This window comes from Anser cygnoides, chromosome 4 (assembly GCF_040182565.1).
Source record: "Anser cygnoides isolate HZ-2024a breed goose chromosome 4, Taihu_goose_T2T_genome, whole genome shotgun sequence".
In the NCBI taxonomy this organism is placed as follows: Eukaryota; Metazoa; Chordata; class Aves; order Anseriformes; family Anatidae; genus Anser; species Anser cygnoides.
Window position 1 is genome coordinate 59,458,002 of NC_089876.1, and position 24,454 is coordinate 59,482,455.

The following is a 24,454-nucleotide window of genomic DNA, read 5'->3' on the forward strand; positions in this document are numbered from 1 at the left end:
ATATTTAACTTAAAAGAGCTAATATATTTTTCAGGCACATTCAAGTGTTTTTAAATTCATCATTGCGATTTTGGTCATTCTGGAAGATGAACTATCACATCTTCAATAATATCATTTCATAAGCATTTTGTCAGGAGTCATGCACAAAATGATGGCTTAAAATTGATATCTTGTCTGTCAGAGTCTATAACTGCAATGGTACAGGTGTCAGGAAGGGTAGGAGAAATTGTTTGAAAGCCACAAAAGACATTTTGTTTCATTTTTGCACTTTTAACTGAGATTTAATTTGGTTCAGAGGTTTGGCTAGGGAAACTGCAGTGACAGCCTATGCATTTCTGTTTGACTATTTTATCTTTATTCCTAATGAGGTTATTTTCAAACCAACTAATTTCTCAGTTCTCTCTGTTCCTGGTAGTGAAATTGCAAATGGGAAGATTGTGGCCATATGTCACAATTAATACACACAGAATTGTTTATTTTCTTGTGTTGGAAAAAAAAAAAAAAAGGTATAAATTCTTGCCAAGCATGGGTTTCTTATTCACTAGCAAGAAAAAGATTGTGTACTGGGCCGGTCTAAAAGGTTTTTAAAAAAAATCCCAGAGGAGAAAGAAAACCCAAGCAACTACCGCCACTTCCATCTTGGCTGTTTTGAAAATGTTTGCACAGGAACTATTAAGTTCTTTCTTGACTCATAGGGTTATATGTTTGTTTGTTTGTTTGTTTGTTTGTTTTAAGGTAACTTTGTGAGAACCATTTTGCAGCCTGCCATAAGGTTAATGGAGAGTAATGGTGCTGCTGTGATTCCAGAAGAAGGAGCAGAACGTGTTTTCCAGTGTTCTTCATCCACAGTCGAAGTAGATGGTTCTCTTACAAACCTCACACCAGCTGAAGATGCTTCCAAAGGTTGGCCAGCCCTTGCTCACCAAACAAAGGAAATAGAAACATCAAACCATGGAGAAAATTCTGAATTTTCCTTTCTAATAGTAAATGATAAAGAAGGGGACAAGCAACTTTTTGTGGATCTAGGTAAATATAACAAGTGCTTTTAAGCTTGTTTAGGAAGCAGCAAAAGTTAAGAAATGATATGTTCTTTAGTATTTGATTACAGATTGCATGTTGTCCGTATGTTCAGAATTTAATTCAAATACAGTACATGCTGAAACAATGGTCATAAATGCTATACTTACAGGAGTCTTAGATTCTTTGCCTTTGGAACTTTTCATATTACCACATTCAATTATTTTGTTCAGAAGTTGGAAGAAACTCTTGCCACACATCTCTAATTTCATTCCTAAGGACTTAGTGCACCTATTTTGGTTAAAAGGGGACAGCATATATTGCATTCTAATCATTTCAGTTGAATTAACAGCTGCTTGATTACAGAACAAGTCTTAAAGGTGTGGTTTTTTGTACCGATACACACGTGAACTTGAGGCTTCTTCCGCTGTTTGGAATGGCAGTTGTTGGGTTTTGATGATAGAATAATAGAAATTAGGGCTGGGCAATTCATGCCCTAGCTGTTCTTTGCCTATTCATGGAATTAAAATGTTAAAAATCTCAAAGAGCACAACACCCATGGTCAAACTAAAGTTTGAAAGTTCCACCCTCCTCCAACACTATCTGAATTCTCTGCCTTTTGCCCTTAGTGAAGTGAAAATATCTTAGCACGCTTTCCTACAGCAGCGATTTATGTACCTGAAGACTGATTATCATGTTATTCCTCAGACTTCTCTGAAGAACCCCCATTACTTCAAATTCTTCTTGTGGAGTACAGGATCATTTTTATTGCTGACCTCAAGACTCTTGAGTATGTCAGATTTGTTGAAATGTAGTCCCAAAGCTGGATGTTTATTAGGCTTCTCCATTACTGATTCAGGATTACTTTCTGCATCTACTGTTCAAAATTCCATCAAGCATATTAGTGAATGGAAATTAAAGAAGAAGTTTGTTGTTGTCAATTCAGTAACTACTTAGTTCCTTTACCTTCATGAAAATTAAATGCAGTCTACAAATAAAGCACCCAGCGCGCCAACGAATTCTGAGACAGATTAGGCAATGTTTACTATACTTTTAATTTTGTTGTTTGTTTTTGAGACTGGAATTGAATTTCCCTGATACACTTTCCTGCACACTTCCGACAAGCGGTGTCTTATGCAGAAAACAGGAAGTTTGATGGATATGATGTCATTTTGGATTGAAATAACTTTGTAGCTTTTTAAGCTTAGTTGTATTTCACAAAGTTATTGTGAAAGCACGATTTTTTTTTTTTAATACTGAAGATAAACCTTTAGCAATGACAACATCAGAGTGATGCTGACCTAATGTGTTGGGAGTTTTAATTCTGTACTATGAAAAATGTCCATGTTTGCACAGCCTTGGTGGGCTGCATTTCTTCTGTGGGAGGTGAGCTGAAATCAGTAATAATTTTTGTCCATTCCTGAGGCCCTTAGTTGGGTCTAAGAAAAATTGTTTAATTTACAAACACTAAGTATCTTAAATCCTAGCCAGTGCAGTTATGTTGTGAAATATTTGTTTTCCTGTAGGAGTTTATACAAAGAACAGAAATTTACGGATGTATAAATCATCAAAAGCAGGAAAAAACGTGATTCTGACAATAGCAGAGGATAATAAGTTTGTCCCTACTTGCGAAGAGAATGTGTCCTTGGAAGAAGCATATTTTCTGTCCTCTTTGGTCTGCAATATTAGGTAATGATTTAGTTCCAGCAGAGTTTTAAATATTTTTAAATACGTATTTCAGTAATTTTTTCTCCCCCAGCAGTTACAAATAACTGCTATCAATGAGCAGGTATTCCAGGAACATTGTTACAGTGTAACTTAGGAGTTTCCAGTAGAATTATTTTGGTTTTGGAGAAAAAAAGATCTTGGAACTCAATTTTCTTCTTTAACCTACCTTTAAACGTCCAAAGTCTGTTAAAAAGTAAAAAGGATTTTTGTACATTTACTTGTACGCCAGATTTCTCGTATGTTACAGATACCTCCTCAGGTTGGTGATGATCTCATAGAATAACCTCAGTTTTCTTATCTCTGTATATTTTTCCTTGTACTGACTTGTGGCTTAAGATGTAATTACTGTAATTAGTAATCATTGCAGCAGAAAGGTTAAAATGGTACAAATCTCTGTATGATATTTTTATTAAAACTTATTTTTTGTGACTTCAGTTTTTATAAAATGTTGATTTTCCTGAACTGGTGCTAGTAGCCTGAAAGCATACATAATGTAGTGTATTCATACCACAGGTATCAGCTGAGTCTGATGGAAATATGGGTGAGAAATTCTGCTGCGTTGAACTTAGCCTTCTGTAATCAGCTGGCTTGCGGGTAGCAGTATGGAAAGAAAAAGCAATTCATTGCAGATAGGAAAAAAAAAAAAAAGGGGAAGAAAAAGAGGGGGAAACCTTTCAAAGGGTATATATGTTTAAGTATTGCATCTAGAGCAAACAGTGTTAGAGTGTGGAGCAGGAGTCTTTAAATGGCTGGCTCCTGGGATTTTTGCCAGGGAAGTTTTGCTTGTTTGCAGGAGGAAATCCTGCCCTCTGCTGCGCGGTCAGAGGAAACTGCGAGAAGGCGCTGCGGGGCTGTGAGGTAGCAGCGTACTGACTGGATCACAGCGTGCATGAGGCGAGATGGGCTTCTCTGGAGGCCGCTCCCCTCAGCTACTCTGCTGTCGTAGCATGCTGTGGTAGATGTTGTGGTGCCGTACAGTACTGTGCTGTGAGAATCACACATTTTCCTTTGCCTTCCCTGTTTTTCAGCTCTGAGGGTGACACAAGAGTTCTGTCATCTAGCTTTTCAGAGGAGAGAAGAACGTCTGCTTTTTTAAACAGTAAAGCCACCAGAAGTGATAGAGGTACTGCAAGCCTTTTCTCTGCCGTATGGGGAGGGGGAAGTATGTTTAATTTAGCTGTGCTGTGACTTACACACCTGATAGCTTGTATGTGGGCTTTTCTCCTGCTACAGTTCTGCAGGAGGCAGCGCAGGGATGTCCTGATGGGTGCTCCGCAGTGCTTGAATGCCACAGACGGTCCCCTCCTGGTCCCAGCTTTTATTTAAGGACCTGGTGTGAATCGTGTCAATGGCCTATATATCATGTAACAGTGTGTTAGAATTACATTAAAATTACAAAACCAGGATGAATGTGTAGCTTTTGTTTTAACAGAGTCCATGGAAGGTTATCAGGATTCACCGTATCCAGAAATCGATTATTTTGTTCGTTCTTTGGTTAATAAAGACGGAGTACAAGGAGGTAAAAACCATGTTACTATTTACAAACAAATAGTCTGCAGCAGTAGTTTTTAACTTTTTTTTTTTTTCCCCAGGGATACGGCAATGGAGTTATTTCTCTCTGGAGGAAATACTTGTGTATGATATTTCTAGTTACCGGTGGTGTGAAAATATTGGAAGAGCCCACAAAAGTAACAACATAATGTATGTTCGTTAACTGTTCAGTATGCACTCTAAGTTCAGTTTAAAACAGCTTTGTTTATTTTCCTGCTCAATTGTAATTCTATAAAAACGCTGAAAAATTCTTATGGATAGAATCATCACCTGTTACAATTACGGCTATCTTACTCTGCGTGTACAGTGCTTTTTTCATTCTTTTTTTCCTAAATTATTGTGATATAAGATCTTGACTTCATAGAAACGTTAGAAATACATCTTCACGTTATTTAAAATCTGTGCCTAAAGATGCTAACATACAAGGTAGAGTATGTTAAAGCTATTAAATGGTACTATGCATTGACATTTCTCAGATAGGAAGCTAATTACAAATAAGATAAAGAAAACAGACCATTTTTAATATAAAAATTTACATTTACAGTACATCTTAAATTGTATTCTTAACTGTTAAAAGGTAAGTCCTGCCACCAGTGCAGTCAAACTGAGTTTTGCAGAGACTTTGTAAGGACTCAGACTTCTTCCCATAGTTTTTATCAAAATAAGTGTGAAAAGTCAGGTTTTTAGGTGATATTAGAATTGCAGTATATTGGTAGTAGAAATATTTTCACTTAAAAATAATTCTACATGAAATATAAACCAAGTGAATGACAAAAGATATGTTTTTGAGAAATGAGAGTAGGAAAAAACCCCTACAGCCACTAGACAAAGTAGATGAACTTTTGAGGTTACTTGAAGCTGTTGTTTTCATAACACAATTGTAAAAGCAGGGTTGTCTAATCAGTTGCCAAAAAAAATTATTTTATCCTGCTTTTATGTTGTGAAATGCACAACAACAGCAAAACCTTACCTTACGGTTAGGTCCCATATGCTAGCTTTACATTAGGGGCATTTTCTTCTGAACTTAATGTAATAAAGATGACTGAATTTCACTTCCAGATCTTAGTCTTAAAGAAATGTATTCTTAAGAGGTCTGAAGTTCATAGGGAAAATGACAGACTATGTATGAAACAAGCATGTAATGTCAGTGTGAAAACAATATCCATAGTTTGGGGACAAACAAAATCTCTTCATTTACTGTCAGAGTTTCACGTTGTATATATTTATTTTCTTTACATACTGTTACTAAAAGCAAAAGTATTTCATTCTTAGGATTCTGGTAGATCTAAAGAAGGAAGTCTGGTATCAGAAGTGCCACGATCCAGTCTGCAGGGAAAAAAACTTCAGATCACAAAGTATGTGTCTTGTTTTCAAAGCAATTATACTTAATACTTTTTTGAATCTTAACTGTAATTAAACACCTTCTCTTTGATTTAGACTTTCCATTACCACCTGGGATATGTCTGCCTTCTCTCTTCAAAGAGGTACATGCTTTTGTCTTACCAACATGCTAAAAGCAAAGCTTTCTCTACAAGTCGCTGAAACTCCCTGCTACCTCAGGTAGTTTGTTGAGCGCCATACAGTAATTACACTAGCACACCGTAGCTCTGCAGAGCAGCTGTGCTGTTGTGGTATCTCCATATATTCGTTTGTAAGTTCTCCAGCAGCAGATCTAACACAAAAAAAAAACTGGCAGCCCAGAGAAAGGTAGATTACTAGAATAGCCTAACTTCACCTGGGACTAAAGATTTTATTCTGTCTTACTCTGGACCAGCAGTTCCCAGTGTAAAATCCGCAAGCCCACAATAGGCGTGGCATGAAAACATGGCCTAAGTAAACCTCTGCTGTACACATTCAACTTCATACTGGGTCAGCTAAAGTATAAGTGTTCCTGGAACACTTGTGTCAGTCAAAACGCTCTCAGTCAAAGTCGAGTTTAAGTCAGTGACCCTCAAATTTGAGGTTTGCTTAAGTGAATTTCAGTGTACAAAAGCAGTTACGTTTACCCACAGGGGCAGAATATTTGAACTGCCCTGATGCTGACCCAGATTCTAAGCACTGTACCTAAGTTTTTCCACTCAGTGGGTATTAAGAGTTGGCACTGTTGCAACTGCACTTTTAAATTTCAGACTGTAGAATGGCACATTAAGCTGTACTTAGGCAAAACATCAATAGCTATTAGCATTATTTCTTAGCAAGTGTGATTTAAATGCATTTTCAAGCCATTACACTATCTTCAGATAGACACTAAAATAAGTTTTAACCTTGTATCATTTTAAAAATCTGTGTACACTAGACTACTTTTAGTTTGCTGGAAAAACAATAAGTTCCTTTTTCTACTGAAACAGGCTTCTATGGGTAATGTGGCTATAAATTAGCTTGCTGGGAAGTCTTGTTAGCCAGCTTTCTATAGTATTCATTATATGTGACAGTTGCAAGAGTTCAGCACTTGTTTCACTTAGAAATATGGAAAACATTTTAGTGTGTAATAAATAATATTTATGTTTCTAAAAGGAAGAAGATTATATGGTAATGGATGAATGTGGGAACACAGAAGAAAAAGTAAAACCCCATTCTAACCCTGCGGATTTGTCAAAAAGCTCGGTATCTCTTGAAGAAAGCATGTCTCAAGACTTCCAGTTAACAGACACCGAGTGGGACAATGCAAGCGATGATGCCTGTTTGGTAGAAGCTACTGAGGATGTGGAGCTAGCAGAAGCTGCAAATGACAGTCTGGATTACGGCATGGAAGACATTCCTGATGAAGTTCTTTTGGAAACTTTAAGGGTACAAGACATTTGCAACAGAGATAACAGCTAATCAGAAACTTGGCTGGCAAACAGACTAGTAGCAACAAAGCTTGCTTTAATACAACATGTGCATCACATGCCTTCTGTGAAAGATACTGTGCTGTAGCTCAAAAGCGCTCTTTGAGAGCTGTTAGACAACTGACAAAGAACTAAAAGCATCCTTGCAACTGGATAATCTTAAACAGGCATGAAGAAGGTTACGCTAGGGGTGGAGAATACTGGCCTGAACGTTCTTCATGAAGGCTGCTTCAAGGAGTTTAGCACTTCTAAGACTTACTGCTGTGTGGTTTCTATTTTGTTAGCTGTTTGTCCAGCTTTTACTGATACAACAAATAATACACTTCTTCACTTCTAGAAATGGGAGGAAATTATTTATTTCAAATACAAATTTAATAAAAAATGTTTATTACTAGGTTCATCCAAAGTCCTTGTGTTCTCTTTTTAAACTATATATTGCTTTCAAGATCACATTACTTAAATAACCCAAGACTAAAAATCATCTTTGACAGAACACAGGAAGTTTTACTACATGAACTGGAATTGATATTTCATTCATTTCATTGACACTAAGTAAGTTCTTACACAAACTATTTGACAAGATAGAATCTATGATGAAGTCACTGACTTTGTAAATAGTGAAGACCAACGATTAAACAAACTTAAAAGAGTCCATTATAATAGTGATCACTTATTGTCAAAAAGTCTATTAAAAAGCACTTAATCTTTCCCTGATACCTTTCCTCTCTGTACGTTCAGAGCATCCTCCAGTTTCCTATTAATACTCTGAAAGTGTCTTTCTGCTCCTAGAATTCTCCGTGATTCCACCAGCAGAGCAGGTAGGCTGGAAGTTCCATACTGCTGTTGTTAAGGAAATAAAGTTACAGAGCAACATTTTCAACTCTTGGGGAAAAAGAAATAAATACAGATACATATGTGATTTGTTTATTATTCCTCTGCCTGAAATTGCACAATGTGACTTGCAAAAGTGAAAACCAGACAAGTTTAGATAATATTTAACCAAGCTGATTGAAGTTGATTACTTTTTTCTCACTGTTAATATTTCTTCAGTTTCCATTAAAAAAAAAAACAAACAGCTAGACCTGAGGACAACAGTTATGTTTATGTGCTTCAAATTCCTGGACATAAAATCAGGTATCAGAATTTCTCTGAAATACTTGTTTCCAACATGAGCGAGACACTGGACTGCAGTTACAGTAGTGATTCTCAAGTTGGTTCCACAAAAACAGCTAACAAAACTCTGCTATTTAATGTAGGCTAACCATTTAGAAAGGCATGCAAAAATGTGTACTCACTACCACTTTCTCTCTTGGGTTTTCTTCTCTGTAATCCAAGTAGTCCTGGTGTAGCTCTGTCAGATCAGTAAGGAATTGAACTGCTTGTGTCAAGGAAGATTTCCTCTCCTGTACCTCAGCGTATTCTCTTTGTAGTTCTACCAGTTGTGATTCAGCTCTGAAAAAGATCAATGCTTTGATGACTATATCAGAATATTTATTTCATGACTGACTGTGAAAGTATTTCCTCTGAAGACGACTTAAGGAAAGGTAGGTCAGAAATAGGAAGCATAGGTTAGTAGAACATACTGTTTAAATAGAAAAAGTAGTGTATTATTTAAACCAGACCACAAGTCCAAATCCACAAAAAAATACAACAACAACAAAAAAAACATGATTTTCCAAGTCTTACTGTCAAGTCTGACAATATAGCCAATCTTTCTTAAGCACTTAAACCCAAAAACCAGTGAAGTTCTGTAACTATGCTGAGTGCTTCTGCAGACACCAGCCTGCAGGCTGTGGTGTTCGGTGTTTATGCTGAAGCACACTCAGGATCCACAAACTAGATACTCCTCTGCCTAAGCAAGCTGAGGGGCTCAATCTATTAAATGGTGTTCAAAGCATGATTAGCACTCCAAAAACAGAACACAAAATGCCATTTTCATTTAAGCTTCAAGAAAAAAAAAAAGAAAGAACAACGAACTTTTATAGAATGATCAAATGATTAAAATACAAGAAACGTGAAGACAGCTTTCAGTGTGGGGGGGGTTAAACCCAGGCTGAGGGATGCCTTTATTTCTTTCAGAGAAGTTTGTCCACAGTACTGCAAAGATAAAGAGACTCACGTGACCACAGAGAAAGGGCTTTTAATCTGCCTTTGTGGATCCATGTCCATGTAGGTCCCTACAGACTTGGCATGCATGTTACATGCAGCTTCAGTATAAATTTTATCCTCCTAACTAACTGGATTTGGGGAAGTGTAATGATTTTTCTGAAGAAAATAATTTTTTAGGTTTCTCTGTTTTGTATCTAAATGGTACTTAAGATTAATGCCATGTTGTAGAAGGGGAACTGTGTGGCTCTGTGAGACAGTAGCAATCCATGTATTCGGAGGCATCCATGCTAAAATGCAATGAGATGAAAAATTCTCCTACCCTCAAAACCAAACTCTGTACTGCCTCTGTAAGTTTTGATTCATTACCTTTGCAATTCCAATTATAACATTAGTGTTTTTCTTATGAACATACTGTCTGAAATACTGTCCCAGTAACCACAGTTATATGAGAGAACTTTGAAGAAATACTCTAGGCAACTGAAACACGGAAAGGAGAGGTTATCCTGAGCTTTTGTAAGAAGAGAAGGCAAAACAGAACAGAATTAGTTTCATCAAAATAACTCTGAAGTGAAAGTAACATTTTTTTTTCTTTGATTTTTATGAAATACTAGCCTCCTTCAGTTTTTCAGGCTATTATTGCACAAAAACATACCGTATAGTATTAGAAACGTACCCAATTAGCTCTTCTCTGACTTGCATCAGTCGCTGCCTTTTCTTTTTGATGTCTGCCACTACCTGTAACAAATAGCGAAGAAAGTCTTTGAACCTGTTTCAGTAACTTCACAGGCAAACAACTCAAGTGTCGTTGACTGTTTTTCCTTTGAGGTTTCATGTTTCTAGTTCAAGGTGTGGAAGATACTAGACCTTAAATAGCTCTACAGTGCTAAACTCTCATCCCCATCCAAAATGTCTCCTGAGGAACACTGGCTTGACAAGTGTAGAAAAGGCGTTGTGAGGATTTGAACTCAAACATGCTAAACTCCACCGGGTTTCTTTAAGAATACAGACGACTATGAACGTATGTTCAGTATGACTGCCATAACTATGGAATTAAGTATAACTATATCCTTTTTTTCTTTTATGTCTCACAAAAGATTTAAATTTAGTAACTATAAACCTAAGTTTAAACGAATGTGTAAGATACAAAAAAAAAGGAAGCTAAGTGGCTGTGAATGCTAGATGCATATTAAAATTTTCATTTTACAAAATAGCATACCGTGTCATCTCAACAAGATTTTTAGGACTTTTCATCTTTGGCATATTAATTGCCGCCTGACAGAATAAGCTTTCCATTGACTTCAATTGTTAAAAGCTATTTAGTCATCAAAAAGGTTGCTGAAGAGGAGGTGTGTGCACCGTATGTGGTTGCTAAGTAGGTTAAATTGTTTAATAATTAAAAATAAAGTAATATCAAGAAATAGAGAACAAATTTCAATCTTCTGTGTTTGGTCCAATTGCTCTTTCATGCTTCCGATTACTAGGTTTGAAGGCAGAAAGCTCTCCAGCCACTTCTCACAAGAGAGGTCAAGCGTACCTAAAATATGCCTCTGGAAGATAGGGCCTAACCTGCTCTTAAATCGCTCTGCTATGGGGTATCACTTCTCCCCTGAGGAAACCACTCCAATGTTTTCTGCTCCCACACTAGTTTCTCCTACAGTCTGTATTTCTCTTGCTGCATTTCAAGCCTGAATGAACAGAGGAACTGCTTCCTCTGAACAAAAACGATGTCTTTAGGGAATGCATCTCCCTTAAGACTACTCTCCTTTAAAATAAAGGATCTAATTCTATTCTCACAGATCTTTGCTGTTCTCTTCTGGATTTTATATTCATCTGTGTTTCTTGAAGGTGAGCTTCCAATATTTAATTGGTTCCCCAGGGGCCTCACCAGTGCTTGCTCAAAAAATAAAATAAAAGTGTCTAATTCTCATGCATAAATACTTACACATCCTAATGTGTGTTCATTCTTTTTACACCAGTAAATGTATGCAGTGTGCGATCCATACTCTGGTGGTGCCCTATCCTCTATTTGCGCAGCTGGTTCTGTAGAACAGTGAACTTCCTTTTGTGAATTATTTTATTTCTTTCAGTCAACTTCCTGAAATGTCAACACCCACATCTGTATGCTGTACATTTCAGTGATAGCCTGTCTTCCAGATATGTATTTACCTTAGCGTTTTTTTTCTTCACGTTCTTTAATTCCTGGACTTCTGTTATCTGTGGAGGGAAAGAAGCATTAGAGATTGATGATGGATCTGGATTTCACCTCTATCCTCCTAAAAATATGGTTGCAAGAATTAATTTGGAAAAAGTACTTGGTAATAACATAAAAAGCTATTTAATAAAACAGCTGCTCAAAGGAATATTACAAGTGTACCAGTTGTGTATCAATTCTCTCCCCCCTCCTCATACCAGAGGAAGACTGCTACACAACGCTAGTCATCTTGCACCAGTTAGCCCTCGTAATACTGCTGGTACCAATTAGTGTAATACTACCTATGCCAATTTTTCCATAACTTTATATAAATGTATAAATTTCATCATTTTAAAACTTGTTTACTCTAATGAATCACTTAGAACTATAGTTTTAGTATTCATCCATTTTACTTACCACAACAGAGTTTATTTTACAAGTTGGAATTAGCGAGAAGAATTCTGAGTCTTCCAAGCTAATAATTTTTGACAGTTAGGTTCACACTGTTAACTAAAAAGGATTAGTTTTCATAAGCTATGTTAAAGGCTTCAGTCAGGCTACTACACACCAGAGTAGCTGAGACACTGTAAAAATCCAGTCCAGGAGCTCTTAAAACAATGTCTTCCATAATTGTTTGCTTCTTCAAGTTATGCAGCTCTCCAGTTTTACTACGTGATATACAATGTAATGCACAGCTCTAAAATCATTACCACAAATATTTTATATATATATAAATATATATATATATATTACTGTATACTTACAAGATCAGTGATTTGGTCCTTGAAAGCAGAACAGAAGCCATTGACAGCTTTTCTGCAAATTTTTGATTCTATGCTTTGTCTGGAGAAATCAGGGGGATAAAACACAACCCACTTAGTTTAGTAAAGGGGAAATCATATCCAAAAACATTCTTTTGAATACAAATAAGACCCAATGTTAAATAGCTATCAGCACAAGCAGCTGTGGGTCTTTCATATCCTAGCAATAACCTAAATTCTACATTGGAAAACAGATGAAATGTGTTGCTCTTCTGTTTGGAAAAATATCAAATTCCTGGAGACCACTTCCTTAAGGTCATATACAAACACTATTTTTAACACAGAAGCCTAACAATCATTAAAATAACATCAGAATGTAACTAAGCAATACTGCATTACCTAAGGGAAAGTCTATTAGCAAAACAAGTATGTAAGTTGTTTATAAGACTGTGAGCATTCAGCCAAAGGAAAGTAGAATATTTACCTATAATTTGCCGTTATCTTTTCAAATTCAGCCAGAACAACATCCAGTTCTGTAATATCTCTGGAAGACCTTTTCAGATCTTTGGGACACCAAACCTCTAAAGAACACGGGCTATTAACTGAAACAACAGAATAAAGATAAGCGTTACACAGTTGAGGTATGTGCTCTGAAACAGAAGTTATTATGCCTACATTAAAATAACTTATCTAAGAGTTATGAATATTTTAATATGAAACTTGGAAATGCAGAAATATGAATTATTTCATGTTTTAGGCTGAACAACTATATACATTTATCTGGGTCCACTTTAAAATTTGAATGAGCATTCATACACATCTTATTTCTTATTCGTCATCAGTTCAAAGAAGTCCAGAAGAACATCATTACTCTAACTGATAAACTACCCAGTGACATAGCTGTTTGAGCTGTAAAAGCCAGTGACATAGCTGTTTGAGCTGTAAAAACTATCTGCCTGAGTTTGGGCAACCTGCATTACTCAAAGAATCATGAATTGTTATATCGTATTTGTTTAAGTTTTGTATTAATACCATATATGTTTTAAAAAAGGTATATGCAAATATATTTCTTTAAAACTTTGCAGTAATATTAACCACTAATTCCACAGAAACTTCACACACTCCCAAATGTAAATCTAGTACCTGAATGTAATGAGGTACAATTTGAAGGAAGCAAGATGACACCTGAGAAACAGTTTCTCCACATACCAAAAAAATGCCACAATCTTGAAGCTCCTTGTCTCAAGGGTCTTCACACTAACAGTTGTGTCTACGCTGTAAAGCAGGGTTACTCCAAGTTGTGCCCCACAATCTGGTGCTCCAGGCACCAAAACCAAGGGACACACTGGAGTACGGATCCAAGCTTCTCCCCAAATGAAGCCAGGCTGCCTGCAAAGGGTGACGCATACCTATGCTCCAGTGAGTAATAGCCAAGTCCAGGGATGCAACCCACAGGCATCAGAACTGTGTGGCACGCCAGCCCCTCAATTTATCCATTGATAATGAGTGTTTAGACCAAAATTAAAATTACAACCTCCCAAAGCCGTATGCTGCTACATATCAGAAGTTAGAGACTGCCGAGTTAAGGAAAAATATTAATTTTGAATGAGATAAAACTACATAAGAGTTTTGAAAGGTCTACTTTACCAGAAGAGTCTGGTGTGCTCTTCTCTGAAGGTTGTTTCTTCTTTTTCAACCGGTGTTGAGCAGTACTTGGAGCTTTCTGTGATATACAAAGCAGATTAACTTTGAAAAAGAACTTAGATGCACTCATTTAAAATTCTGAGAGACAGCAATCAGGTAGACTGCAGGAAAACATTTTAGTGATGTTTCAGTCAAGAAATACTAAGTACCGTTTGCTTAGGTCTGTTTCATCAGAATCACAGCACAGCGATTACACTGCGCAGGGCCAGCAGCTGCTTGGCTGCACTAACCAAGCGACACATCAGACAGTGGTCATTTTAAGGAACGTTTTAAGGAGCCTAAGGCCCCTCAGTTCAGCATGGGCACCAATATCAACAGTTTTCTGTCCAACAGCTCCTCCTTACCTTCCTTTTCACCTTCACCTGTCCCAGTTCCTTCTCTACTTACAATTACTGTCATGTCACAGAAAGCATTCAACAACAGTGCTGCATATGTGCAGTTCACTGATAAAAGACTAACACTATGTCCTGAGTTTTACAACACAAATTTCAACAATTCCAATGAATTTCAGTAGGCAAAAAGCTTTTAGAGAAACTACTGCATTGCTTCTTCTACCACAGGCCTACCTTCTCAAAGTAGTTAACTCTTCCTCCATAAGCCCAGAAGCTAAGCTGGCCAAAACCACCATTTTACACTAATTACAGCCTAAGCATGAAAAAACACTCATTCAAAACCAATTCGTTTTTGTCTAATTCCAATATATCTTCAAAATTAATTTTATCAATGAAAAATTAAATTCTCTCATAAATATGTTCTTACTTCAATACTGAACAAGGGATTTATATACCAAGTAGTACAGCATTCTTTAAAAACATATATTCCAGATGTAAATATACTCATTTAAAAGAAAAAAAAACATATTGCCAAACGAGCAATTAAAATGAACTACAGGACCCCAGCCATTACATCCTCCATTGAAATGACCATGTAGGTTTAAGCATTTCACTTAACACTTGGCTATTTCACAGGAATATTAAGAGAACTAATTATTTGGCATACAGTTAAGTACTAAAAAGCAAATGAAAGGTCTTCGTCCCCCACCGTTATCCAATGCAATCATGGCATCAAGTTAAAAATGATTTGACTGATACACTCATGCAATGCTGTACCATATTCTCCTTAAGGGGCTCATCTGTAGAATCAGCTGAGTTGGATTTGTTAACATCACCTTCAGACATTTTCAAGTGCATTTGTTTACTAGGGAAAAAAAAAATCCATATGTAAACCAACTACATACTGAGAAAAATGATCTATATACAAACAACAAAATCTTAGGGTTTGGGGAACATGTTGTACTGCTGTATCTTTCAGTTTCCCCTAAATAACTACATAAAAAATTTCAAGTGGTATAAAAAGGGAATAGAATCTTTACCCATCAACAGCAAACCTCGCAACAATTTAGAAATCTATTTCTAACTGGCCACTGAGACAGACATGTTGTATCAGGGAGAAACTTTGAAATAGACAAAAATTAATATTTGGTATATTTTAGCAGGAATGGAGAAATCTTCCTTTGGGGGGGGTCAGAGGGCTGAGGGGAAAAAAAAAGAAAAAATACACAACCTCATATGGGCACTATTATTGTCTTATTTACCCCTTTTTAAACTTTAAAGACTCCAGGATTTAGAGGACTAATTAACAACTCACAAAGCCATCCTTTCATCAAAAAAAAAAAAAAAAAGAGATATAGTAACTACTTATACAAGGCAGACTCTAGTTCGTTCTCCCATTTTTTGTTTTTTACGTTCCTGGGTATTACTTACTCTTGGTTTCTCATCTGGGAGATTTTAGGCATCTGTTTAATAAGCAGTTAGTGAAACCTGACAGACAAAACATTTTCCCCATTTAATCTAAAATAAACAAATAAATAAATAAATGCTGGCAATTATTTTTTCACCAGACCTTCTTTCTGCCTTTTTCTGTTGTGGAGCTGAAACATAACTAAGTGACTCGCTTTCCGAACGTTCCTCTCCATAAGCATCCACAGCAGTACTGTGCAAAGGGTGATCTGTGAATAACAGAAAATAAGCTGTATGAAAACTGTTCCCATCTGTTGAGGCAAAGAGCACAGGTATATTAGCATTGCCTAGCATTCAGTTAAAATTTTTGTGGCCTGCTCACTTACACAAATGAAGTCTTGTTAAAAGTATTATACACATTTTTTCTAATCTTCAAATAGTCAAAGCATCATAGTTCCTATACTCACCTACCTGCTATTGGTAGGAACTAGAAAACAAGATATGAGGAGCAACTGAAGGAACTGGGGCTGTTTAATCTGGAGAAAAGGAGTCTGAGGGGAGACCTCATCATGCTCTGAAAGTACCCGAAAGGAGGCTGCAGTGAGGAGGGCATCAAGTGTGACAAGTGATAGGATATGAGGCAATGGCCTCAACTTGCGCAGGGGAGGTTTAGATCAGATAGCAGGAAGAATTTCTTCACAGAAGGGGTGGTTAGCCTTTGGAACAGGCTGCCCAGGGAGGTGGCAGAGTTGCTATCCCTGGAGGAATTTAAGAAATGTGGGGATGTGGAGCTTAGGGAAATGATTTAGTGGTGGACTTAAGTTACATCTGAAAACGGCAAAACAACATCCCTGTGAACTTCTAAGCTTGTTGCCATGTATATTCTCTTCGACAATTTCACTTCATAATTTGTGTAATTTAACAAAGAATAACTTAAGAAATTGAACTTCCCTTTTAAAATGTAAATTCTTACACAATTGCACGAAATTCTACTGTTCACACTATAAAACTTGAATAGCCAGTATTTTTCCATCAAATTTTACTTGGCATCTATTACTACGTTATTCTATTTACTTCCTAAATGACAGAACATAACATCTCCCCCTCAAAAAAAAAAAAAAAAAAGAAAAGAAACAAACGAAAAAAACCCTCTCTCTGCACTCTCTCCTGCCCATAATTTCTGTTGGCAAAGAAACAGTACCTTTTCCTAAGGACAAAATATTTCAGTGTTTACACGTGGTTGGTTCATTAAAATCATACGTTTAAGTTAATACAAACCAAATGAATCGTCAAGCTCCTCAAGCTGATTTGCTTCAGCCACCTTCAATATCCTTGAGACATCTGGTTCCTCAGGTGGAAGTAATTTCCAACGAGGACGGGAGCTGCTTTTGGCTTCCTGGAAGGGTATGAAATTAATAGCTAGCTCATCCAAACTTCTTAGCATATCGCAGATTGAATATGACAATGAATTTCAAGAACTTTTGACTAGAAGTACATTTAACCTGTAGTGACTACTAAGCTATGATATAAAGTATTTGAAGCATGCACTTTTTTCCTCAAGCTATGTTTTATTTTCCCTAAGAGAAGTGATAGTATGAAACTAGTATACACAGCTATTTTATACTATACTGTAGTTTGTATTTACAAAACCAAGTGTATATGTCTAGAGATCTTAGATCAGTCTGATATCCAGTTTCTGTGATCTGTGGCCTTTTTCTTTTCAGGCATTAAAATGTAGTCATCTCTGTATTTACACGAGATTCCGTCTTTGTCCAATTTAATGGTTTTCATTTAAACTTTTGTTTTGAAAATGACTTTCATTTTCACTTTTCAAAGTGTAACTTCTTATAAAAGACAGAACATGTAAGCCAAGCATTATACAGACACTTCTGGACAACAGAAAGACAGGGGAGAATGGCATTACTTTAGGAAATATTTTTAAATGTGCTACTCACACTGTAAATATGGGAGTAAGTTTCCTCGCTAATTTGTGTGTACATTGAGAAGGAATCAGAATAAAACACTGACTTCCCAAGCTTTTAACTTTACTGGCACTGAGCAGCACCTCACATGTTTTATGGTACTGAATATAAACACATCAGCTATTTTCTCTTTAAGCCGTTCTCTTTATTTTTACTAAATTGTTTTCAAATTTTTGATTATTTGAAAGTCAGTGGCTCATTTTGCCTGACAACGTACTACTCCTAAAAGGAAAAAAAATGAGGAGAAGAGAGGAGAGACCTCACAGCCTGTACTAAAACTGCACAACCCGTACTAATTTGTGGTCCCTGAGCAAAGCTCCCAACATCTATGCAAGCAAAGTCCTGCATTAACGTACATACATCAGCCTCCACAATCAATGACATAAAAGCATGGTAAGACAACGAATAATTTATTGTTTCAATTAAGCTCAAAATGGGTAAAATTACCTTCAATTTGTCTCTGGAATTATTTCTCTTCATCTTTTTCTTAGAGGACATTTATTATGAAGCATAGTCTCCTAAATATGCAACTGAAGGTAAGGCTGTCCGCCCCTCAAATTAGTCCTGAATACAAATCTGCTCTCCTAGCCTTGATACCTGGGACAGGGAGAAAAAATATTTGTTAATTCAATGTATTCTGCGCAACTTCTTGCCCAAGCAGTACAGGTCACTTCACTGGATCAGCACAGGTTAGGAAGGAGATCCAGCTATTAACCAGACAAAGCATGACACCACGCACGCCTTTATCTCTGTTTCGCTGCCGCTGTCACTTCAGACCCTCGCACCTTGCCCGGAGGGCAGCCTCAGGCAGATGTCCCCCCGTTAAACCGACCCAAACGGCCGTCCCGTCCCGTCCTGCCCCAGCCTCGCCTCACATCCTCCAACGGCCGCCGCCGCCTTCCCGCCGCGATTCAAAGCGGCGCGGGGCCGACGGCTGGGCCGGGCCGGGCCGGGCCGCCTCCGGAAGGGGAAGGGGAGGGCGGACTGCAGCGCCCTGACGGGCAGGCCACGGCACGGCACGGCCCGCCTCGGGGTCGGCTCGCCACCGTGTCAGCGTACCCGTTTCTATTCTGAGAGATTACCGAGGAGGAGAGGCTCCTGTGGGCGCGGCACCGAGATTTATTTGAGTGTGGGATATAGACATGCCGTGCCTGCGTAGGAGGATCCTTTGCAGGACCCGATGGATCTGCTTGCGTGGGTCGCGTTGCACGTGGAGCAGCTTCATAAACCGTGACTGTATAGACACATTGTTAGGGGGCCAGGCATCGCTTGGCTCCGATTCCCTAGCTAGAAAAGTGAGCAATTGAGATAATTTCTACAAGGACAGCCTGAAACCTGAGGTGAAAAACTAGCCACAGGTTGTACAAAATCAATTCCAAACATGCAACAATATTGCTTGCAGTAATAGCGTGCAAAGAAAGTAGGATTCAGGTTTAAAACTTGTAATTCCTGATCTCTGCCATATAGTTACTGTGTAAATTATAAGAACCACAGAATATCCGGAGTTGGAAGGGACCCACAAGGATCATCAAGTCCAACTCCTGGCTCCACACAGGACCACCCAAAAATCAGACCACGTATCGGAGAGTGTTGTCCAAACACTTCTTGAACTCCAGCAGGCTCAGTGCTGTGACCCCTGCCCTGGGGAGCCTGTCCCAGTGCCCGACCACCCTCTGGGTGCAGAACCTTCCCCTAACACCCAGCCTGACCCTCCCCTGTCCCAGCTCCATGCCGTTCCCTCGGGTCCTGTCGCTGTCCCCAGAGAGCAGAGCTCAGCGCCTGCCCCTCCGCTCCCCTCGGGAGGGAGCTGCAGGCCGCCATGAGGCCTCCCCCCAGCCTGCTCTGGGCTGAACGAACCAAGGGGCCTTAGCCCCTCGTCATAATGTCTTGCCCTCTAGACCTGTCACCATCTTTGTATCCCTCCTTTGGGCACTTTCTTAATAGTTTTATGTCCTTCTTATATTGTGGTGCACACGGTACTCGAGGTGAGGCCGCAGCAGCAGAGCAGGACAGTCCTTTCCCTTGACCAGCTAACAATGCCATGCCTCATGCAGCCCTTGCCCTCCTGGCTGCCAGGGCACACTGCTGACTCTTATACAAACTGCTGTTGACCAAAACCCCCAGATACCTTTCCACAGGGCTACTCTCCAGCCTTTCATCCCCCAATCTGCATGGATAGCTGGAATTGCTCTGTCCCAGGTACAGAAGCTCACATTTGCTCATTAAACTTCATACCATTGGTGATTGCCCTCTTAATTTGAGGAAGATCTCCCTGCAAGTCCTCTCCCCCCTCAAGACAGTCAACAGTTCCTCTTAGTGTTATTTGCAGACTCACTTAGTATACATTTGAGTCCTGCATCCACATCATTTAAGAAAACATTGACTAGACCTGTCCCTCAGGTGGAACCCTGCAGAACCACACTAGTGACTAGCCAGCAGCCCCATATAACACCATTTACTATATCCTTTTGAACCTGACCCATCAGCCCATTGTATTATGTATTTTTCTATCTGTAAGCAGGACATTTTGTCCAGGATACTGTGAGAAATTGTATCAAAAGTTTTGCTGAAATCTGAAAAGATTACATCTACTCGCTTCCCTGGGCCAGTTAGGTGGGCAACATTGTTGTAAAAGGAAATTAAGTTTGTTAAACAGGACCTTCCCCTCGCAAATCCATGTTGGCCATGACCAAGAACTAGTTTGTCTTTCTGCTGTTTTTCAGTAACTCTCAGAATAAGTTTCTGCATAATTTTACCAGGCACTAAAGTGAGACTGACAGGCCTGTAATTACCAGGGTCTCCTTTCTTACCCTTCTTGAACATTGAAACATTTAGCAGCTTCCAGTAGACTAGGACCTCTCCAGATTCCTACCACTGTCAAAAAAATAATTGAGAGAAGGCTTGCAATGACATCAGCCAGCTCTCCGAGTACCCTAGGATGAATCCATCAGGCCCCACAGATTTGTATACAAAGGTAGAGCAGCAAATCCCACACAAGTTCAAAGCTGGCTGGATGTATATTGTTCTTATAGTTGCGATCCTCCAGCTCAGGGGGTCCCAGGGCCCATCACCAGTTTTGAACACAGAGGCAAAGGCAGCATTAAGTGTCTCTGCTTTGTCTACATCCTCATCAAATAATGGACCAATGTTATCTCTGGTCCTCCTTTTGCTGTTAACATTTCTAAGAAGTTGAGTGTGTTTTTTTGGCCCCCCAGAGCACTGGCCAGCTTCAACTCTAGTTGAACTTTGGCCACATAAATTCTCCCTACAATGACAAACAGCATCTTTGTAGTCCTCACAAGTTACCTGAGCTCACTTCCACTGTCAATGCACTTTCAGTTAAGCTCTAGAAGATCTGCTGTAGATGATCCTTGCTCAGCCAAGATAGCCTTCTGCCCTGCTTGCTTGGCTTCTCACATTTTGGAAGTGCCTGCTCCTGTGCTCTTAAGAGGTGGTACTTAAAGTGACCAGAAGCAATAGGCCCCAATACCTTCAAAAACAGAACCCAAGGGGACCTTACTAATTAGTTGACAGATGGCTAAACCTCCTGTTAACAGAACAAAACCTTTCTGGTTTCCAAAAGGTTGTGGAGGGGTTCTTTTCATTCCTCAGCTGCAGGTTTGGGTATTCTTCCTTTGGGCATTCTTCCAAAGACCTACTGCTGTCTTCCTGACTCTCCCCCACCCATTCAAGAGAATAAGCTAAGGTGACTTCTTGTACTATTGCTTGTTACCTAAGAGGTATGGACAGTCCTTCAAGCAAGTTATAGACTATGTCTATGTGCTGGCCATTCTGATAAACAGCTTCTACAGCAAGCTTTTTTTGATAGGATGTGTCAAGAACAGGCCTTAGATGCAACTCAAGCATCTTTTAGCCTTTTTTTCCATTGAGACATGCAGTAAAGTATCATGTTCTACAATTCTCATCATGCTCAACAATTACCTTAAGGGAGGCTATAGCAAGGTGGTGGCTGGTCTCTTCTCCCAAGCACTAAGTAGAAAGACAAGATGTTGGAACAGGCTGCCTAGGGAAGTAGCTGAGTCGTTATCTCTAGATAGTGATAAGTCTTCATATCATATCAAGGCCAGATGCACAGTGTGGGGGGAACAAATATACACAGAGGAACAATAACCACCCATAAGCAGTAAGACCAATAAAGCTACAGCTTACCATCATAAATGTTGTCTGAGGGAAAGAACACTGTCAGACTGTACTGACAACAAAAATAGATTTTTATGCTATTACACAGCAGAATCCCTTTCTTACAGATATTGGTCAAAAACTTGCACATAAATATCAGATCAAAGCAGAAAGTTACCTTCTAAACAAAGCATCAAGCAGCAGCATTGATCCTGTGCTAGGTAATATGGTTGTAGCAATGGAGTTTTACAGCTTGTTAGAATTACCATATTATACTTCTGCTTGCTAATCAGTAGCATCTTTCCTTGATTAAATAAACACTTCACTGAGTTGAAATGCAGAAATATTTATTTTGGTTTCCTTCATTGGTTTTGAAAATTGTTTTGGTTTTATAAAACATAGAAATAGCCAACACTAAGCAAACATTTGAATTCCAATGTAACAAACTACTGCTCTAACAGTTGACTTGGATTTGTGTACCTTAATTGCACACATGTATGAAATTATGCTACAGAGTAGTGCATTACAATCACACGAATCTTAGTGCAAACCTTGTTGTGCTTGTATTTTACATATATCCATGTTCTCAAAAAACAGCAATGAATATTAATGCAAAACCAACTCTTAAGAATAGCAAGAGACTTATGCCATAATAAGGCTTATTTCTGCTGATTTCTGAAACAGAAGGTAAATAGTTTTGTAGTTTATCTGGGAATTAGTTTCTCATCCCTGAACAAATACCTATACAGTGCCAACAGTTCTGTCGGCATATCTGAATGCTTCCAATTACTGCAAAGCATCAGGCAAAAGACATTCTACCTGACCTATTTTGCTATTCAGTGAAAAATACTCAGTGGCTCATACACAAAGCACAGAAAACAGAGGTTATGGCAGAAGCTATTCTGCTTACAGGGGACCTGGCACTTTTTAAAATGCATTTTAAATACACGTTCATTACAAGGAAACAAGTGGCTAGTACAGGTGCAATGTTTACCTGCCTGTCAGCATAGCCTAGCCTCCTGAATGGTTTTTGTTTCTGGATCTCTAGTGTTCTTGCCAGAGTTTGGGTCTGTTCTCTCACAGGACTGGCACCACTCTGGAATTACATTAGTGTAGCAGAGTCTACAACTTGCCAAATTTACTGCATCTACACTGCTATTGCAGAACCACCAAATTCAGACTTACTCTGAACCTGTATTAATCAGTCTCCTTTGGGTGGAGTTCTGGCTTCTACCTTACAAAAGCAAGCCTCAGAACTGGCTGTAGACAGAAGGGAAGAAAACTCAGATACCTTGCGCAAATTAATATCAGGACCAAAGCAAGATGTGATACCAGCTACACAACTGTAAGGGTTTTTTTTTAATAGATTAGTGTAGTCCTTCTGAGGATGCAAGATACTTAGAGGCATTTCAGACCTGCCAAATCCCTTTTGGAATTGACAACTGCAAAATATACTGCAGACAGCAAACATGCTGGCAATAAGAAAACCTTAGCTCCTTGTTTAAGGAGAGTCCATTTTTGGCCGATGAAGTCTTAAATAACTTATATATAGTTACCATTTATAGTTAAGGCTCTTTTTGGAAATTGTAGGTCACCATAAAAACAGTATGCAACACAACTTGACAGTAAGGCAGTGTTCCATTTCTTCAATGTTCCTATGGCAAGTACCCATTTTTGTACAAGTTAATGATTGCACAGTTTCCTTCCCTATATTTGCTGTAGTCAAATTACAGATACGAAGGCTAACAGTAGACAGACGTGTGACACTTTCCTCAATCCACTCAGTTACATTTTGGTATTAGCATAGAGTTCATCTATCTGCGACTGGAAATATTTTCGTAGTTCCGGTCTCTTCGCCTTCAGCGTTGGTGTCAGCAGGCCATTTTCAATAGAAAACATTTCAGTGTGCATGATAATGTCTTTAACCTGGAAGAGAAAAATATAATAGCCAAGCTACATTCCTTGGAATACACAAGGCTATTAACAAAAAAATTGTCTAAATATAACAAAGCCCACCACTTTTAAAAGGTGCAGATACAAATTAAAACCAGCTCCTGGATACTAAGGTTGTTATTGAGATGTTTAAAGAATTAGGTGTCCAATTGTAATTTGTATCTTACCTGTTCAAAGGATTTCAAACCAGATTCTTTACCAATCCTCACCATGTCTTCCAGAATGTGTTTTTTGACATCCTGTGGATACAAGAACACACTGTTTAGCTTGAAAGAGTTGATGCAGAACAGCTAACTGTTTAATTAGGTATCACTCACCTTGTTTTTGCAGAGCTCTTCATATGAGCCTTCAAATCCTCTTTTCTTGGCCCATTTGCGCAAAGTCTCAGGGTCAGGTACCACAACAGCTATTAAGAAGGCCTAAAATGAAATTTGAAGTGTTTTGTTTGTATTTTGAATCTAAGGCAACACTAGTTCCTACATGCTTCCTACTAGTCAGTGTCTGGTTTTGGGTGGCAGTTCTGATTCTACTGTGAAATCAGCACCTTTCTGCTGCTTTAAGAAAGGAGTGCTGTTCACAAGCCTGCTCATAAAAGAATCTCTTGGAATACTCTTCAATTTACATTTACAAAAACCTGAACATCTTGGCAGGTACATTGTTTCCATGCATGCTGTTAGCAGTTTATTTACCATGCTTAATAATCAATTAAGTTAATCCAGCTCTACTATGTGGTCTGAAACCAGATCCAGAA

At 38.5% G+C, this 24,454-nt stretch overlaps 3 protein-coding genes across 14 annotated transcripts in view; 1 reads left to right on the forward strand and 2 right to left on the reverse strand.

Annotated features, from left to right (window-relative positions):
* The window catches only part of PRIMPOL (primase and DNA directed polymerase), an 18,779-nt gene extending 11,255 nt beyond the window's left edge, over window positions 1-7,524 (forward strand). For all 5 annotated transcript variants that reach the window (XM_013179808.3, XM_013179813.3, XM_013179810.3 and 2 more), the window contains exons 6-13: window positions 736-1,026; window positions 2,544-2,706; window positions 3,774-3,868; window positions 4,178-4,264; window positions 4,338-4,446; window positions 5,569-5,651; window positions 5,734-5,780; window positions 6,811-7,524. In XM_013179808.3, the coding sequence (XP_013035262.3) occupies window positions 736-1,026; window positions 2,544-2,706; window positions 3,774-3,868; window positions 4,178-4,264; window positions 4,338-4,446; window positions 5,569-5,651; window positions 5,734-5,780; window positions 6,811-7,116 (1,181 nt within the window). In that variant the 3' untranslated portion in view covers window positions 7,117-7,524. The remainder of the gene's footprint in view (window positions 1-735; window positions 1,027-2,543; window positions 2,707-3,773; window positions 3,869-4,177; window positions 4,265-4,337; window positions 4,447-5,568; window positions 5,652-5,733; window positions 5,781-6,810) is intronic.
* Window positions 7,465-18,686, reverse strand: CENPU (centromere protein U). Of its 6 annotated transcripts, none has more exons than XM_066996224.1 (12): window positions 18,670-18,686; window positions 18,058-18,207; window positions 16,907-17,024; window positions 15,792-15,897; window positions 14,999-15,086; window positions 13,833-13,908; window positions 12,670-12,787; window positions 12,189-12,267; window positions 11,400-11,447; window positions 9,907-9,968; window positions 8,420-8,576; window positions 7,465-7,964 (listed from the first exon to the last, which is right to left on the reverse strand). In XM_066996224.1, the coding sequence occupies exons 2-12, from the start codon at window positions 18,106-18,108 to the stop codon at window positions 7,824-7,826; spliced, it is 1,044 nt and encodes a 347-aa protein (XP_066852325.1). In that variant the 5' UTR covers window positions 18,109-18,207; window positions 18,670-18,686; the 3' UTR covers window positions 7,465-7,823. The 6 variants fall into 6 exon arrangements, with proteins under 6 accessions (XP_066852325.1, XP_013035277.3, XP_047934316.2 ...); XM_013179823.3 differs by lacking the exon at window positions 18,670-18,686 and adding an exon at window positions 18,486-18,590; XM_048078359.2 differs by lacking the exon at window positions 18,670-18,686 and adding an exon at window positions 18,350-18,572 and having other exon boundaries at window positions 7,465-7,961.
* Window positions 18,687-22,080: 3,394 nt separating this feature from the next.
* The window catches only part of ACSL1 (acyl-CoA synthetase long chain family member 1), a 38,412-nt gene continuing 36,038 nt past the window's right edge, over window positions 22,081-24,454 (reverse strand). For all 3 annotated transcript variants that reach the window (XM_048078356.2, XM_066996213.1, XM_066996212.1), the window contains exons 19-21: window positions 24,021-24,122; window positions 23,871-23,942; window positions 22,081-23,676 (exon numbers count right to left, since the gene is read on the reverse strand). In XM_048078356.2, the coding sequence (XP_047934313.1) occupies window positions 23,536-23,676; window positions 23,871-23,942; window positions 24,021-24,122 (315 nt within the window). In that variant the 3' untranslated portion in view covers window positions 22,081-23,535. The remainder of the gene's footprint in view (window positions 23,677-23,870; window positions 23,943-24,020; window positions 24,123-24,454) is intronic.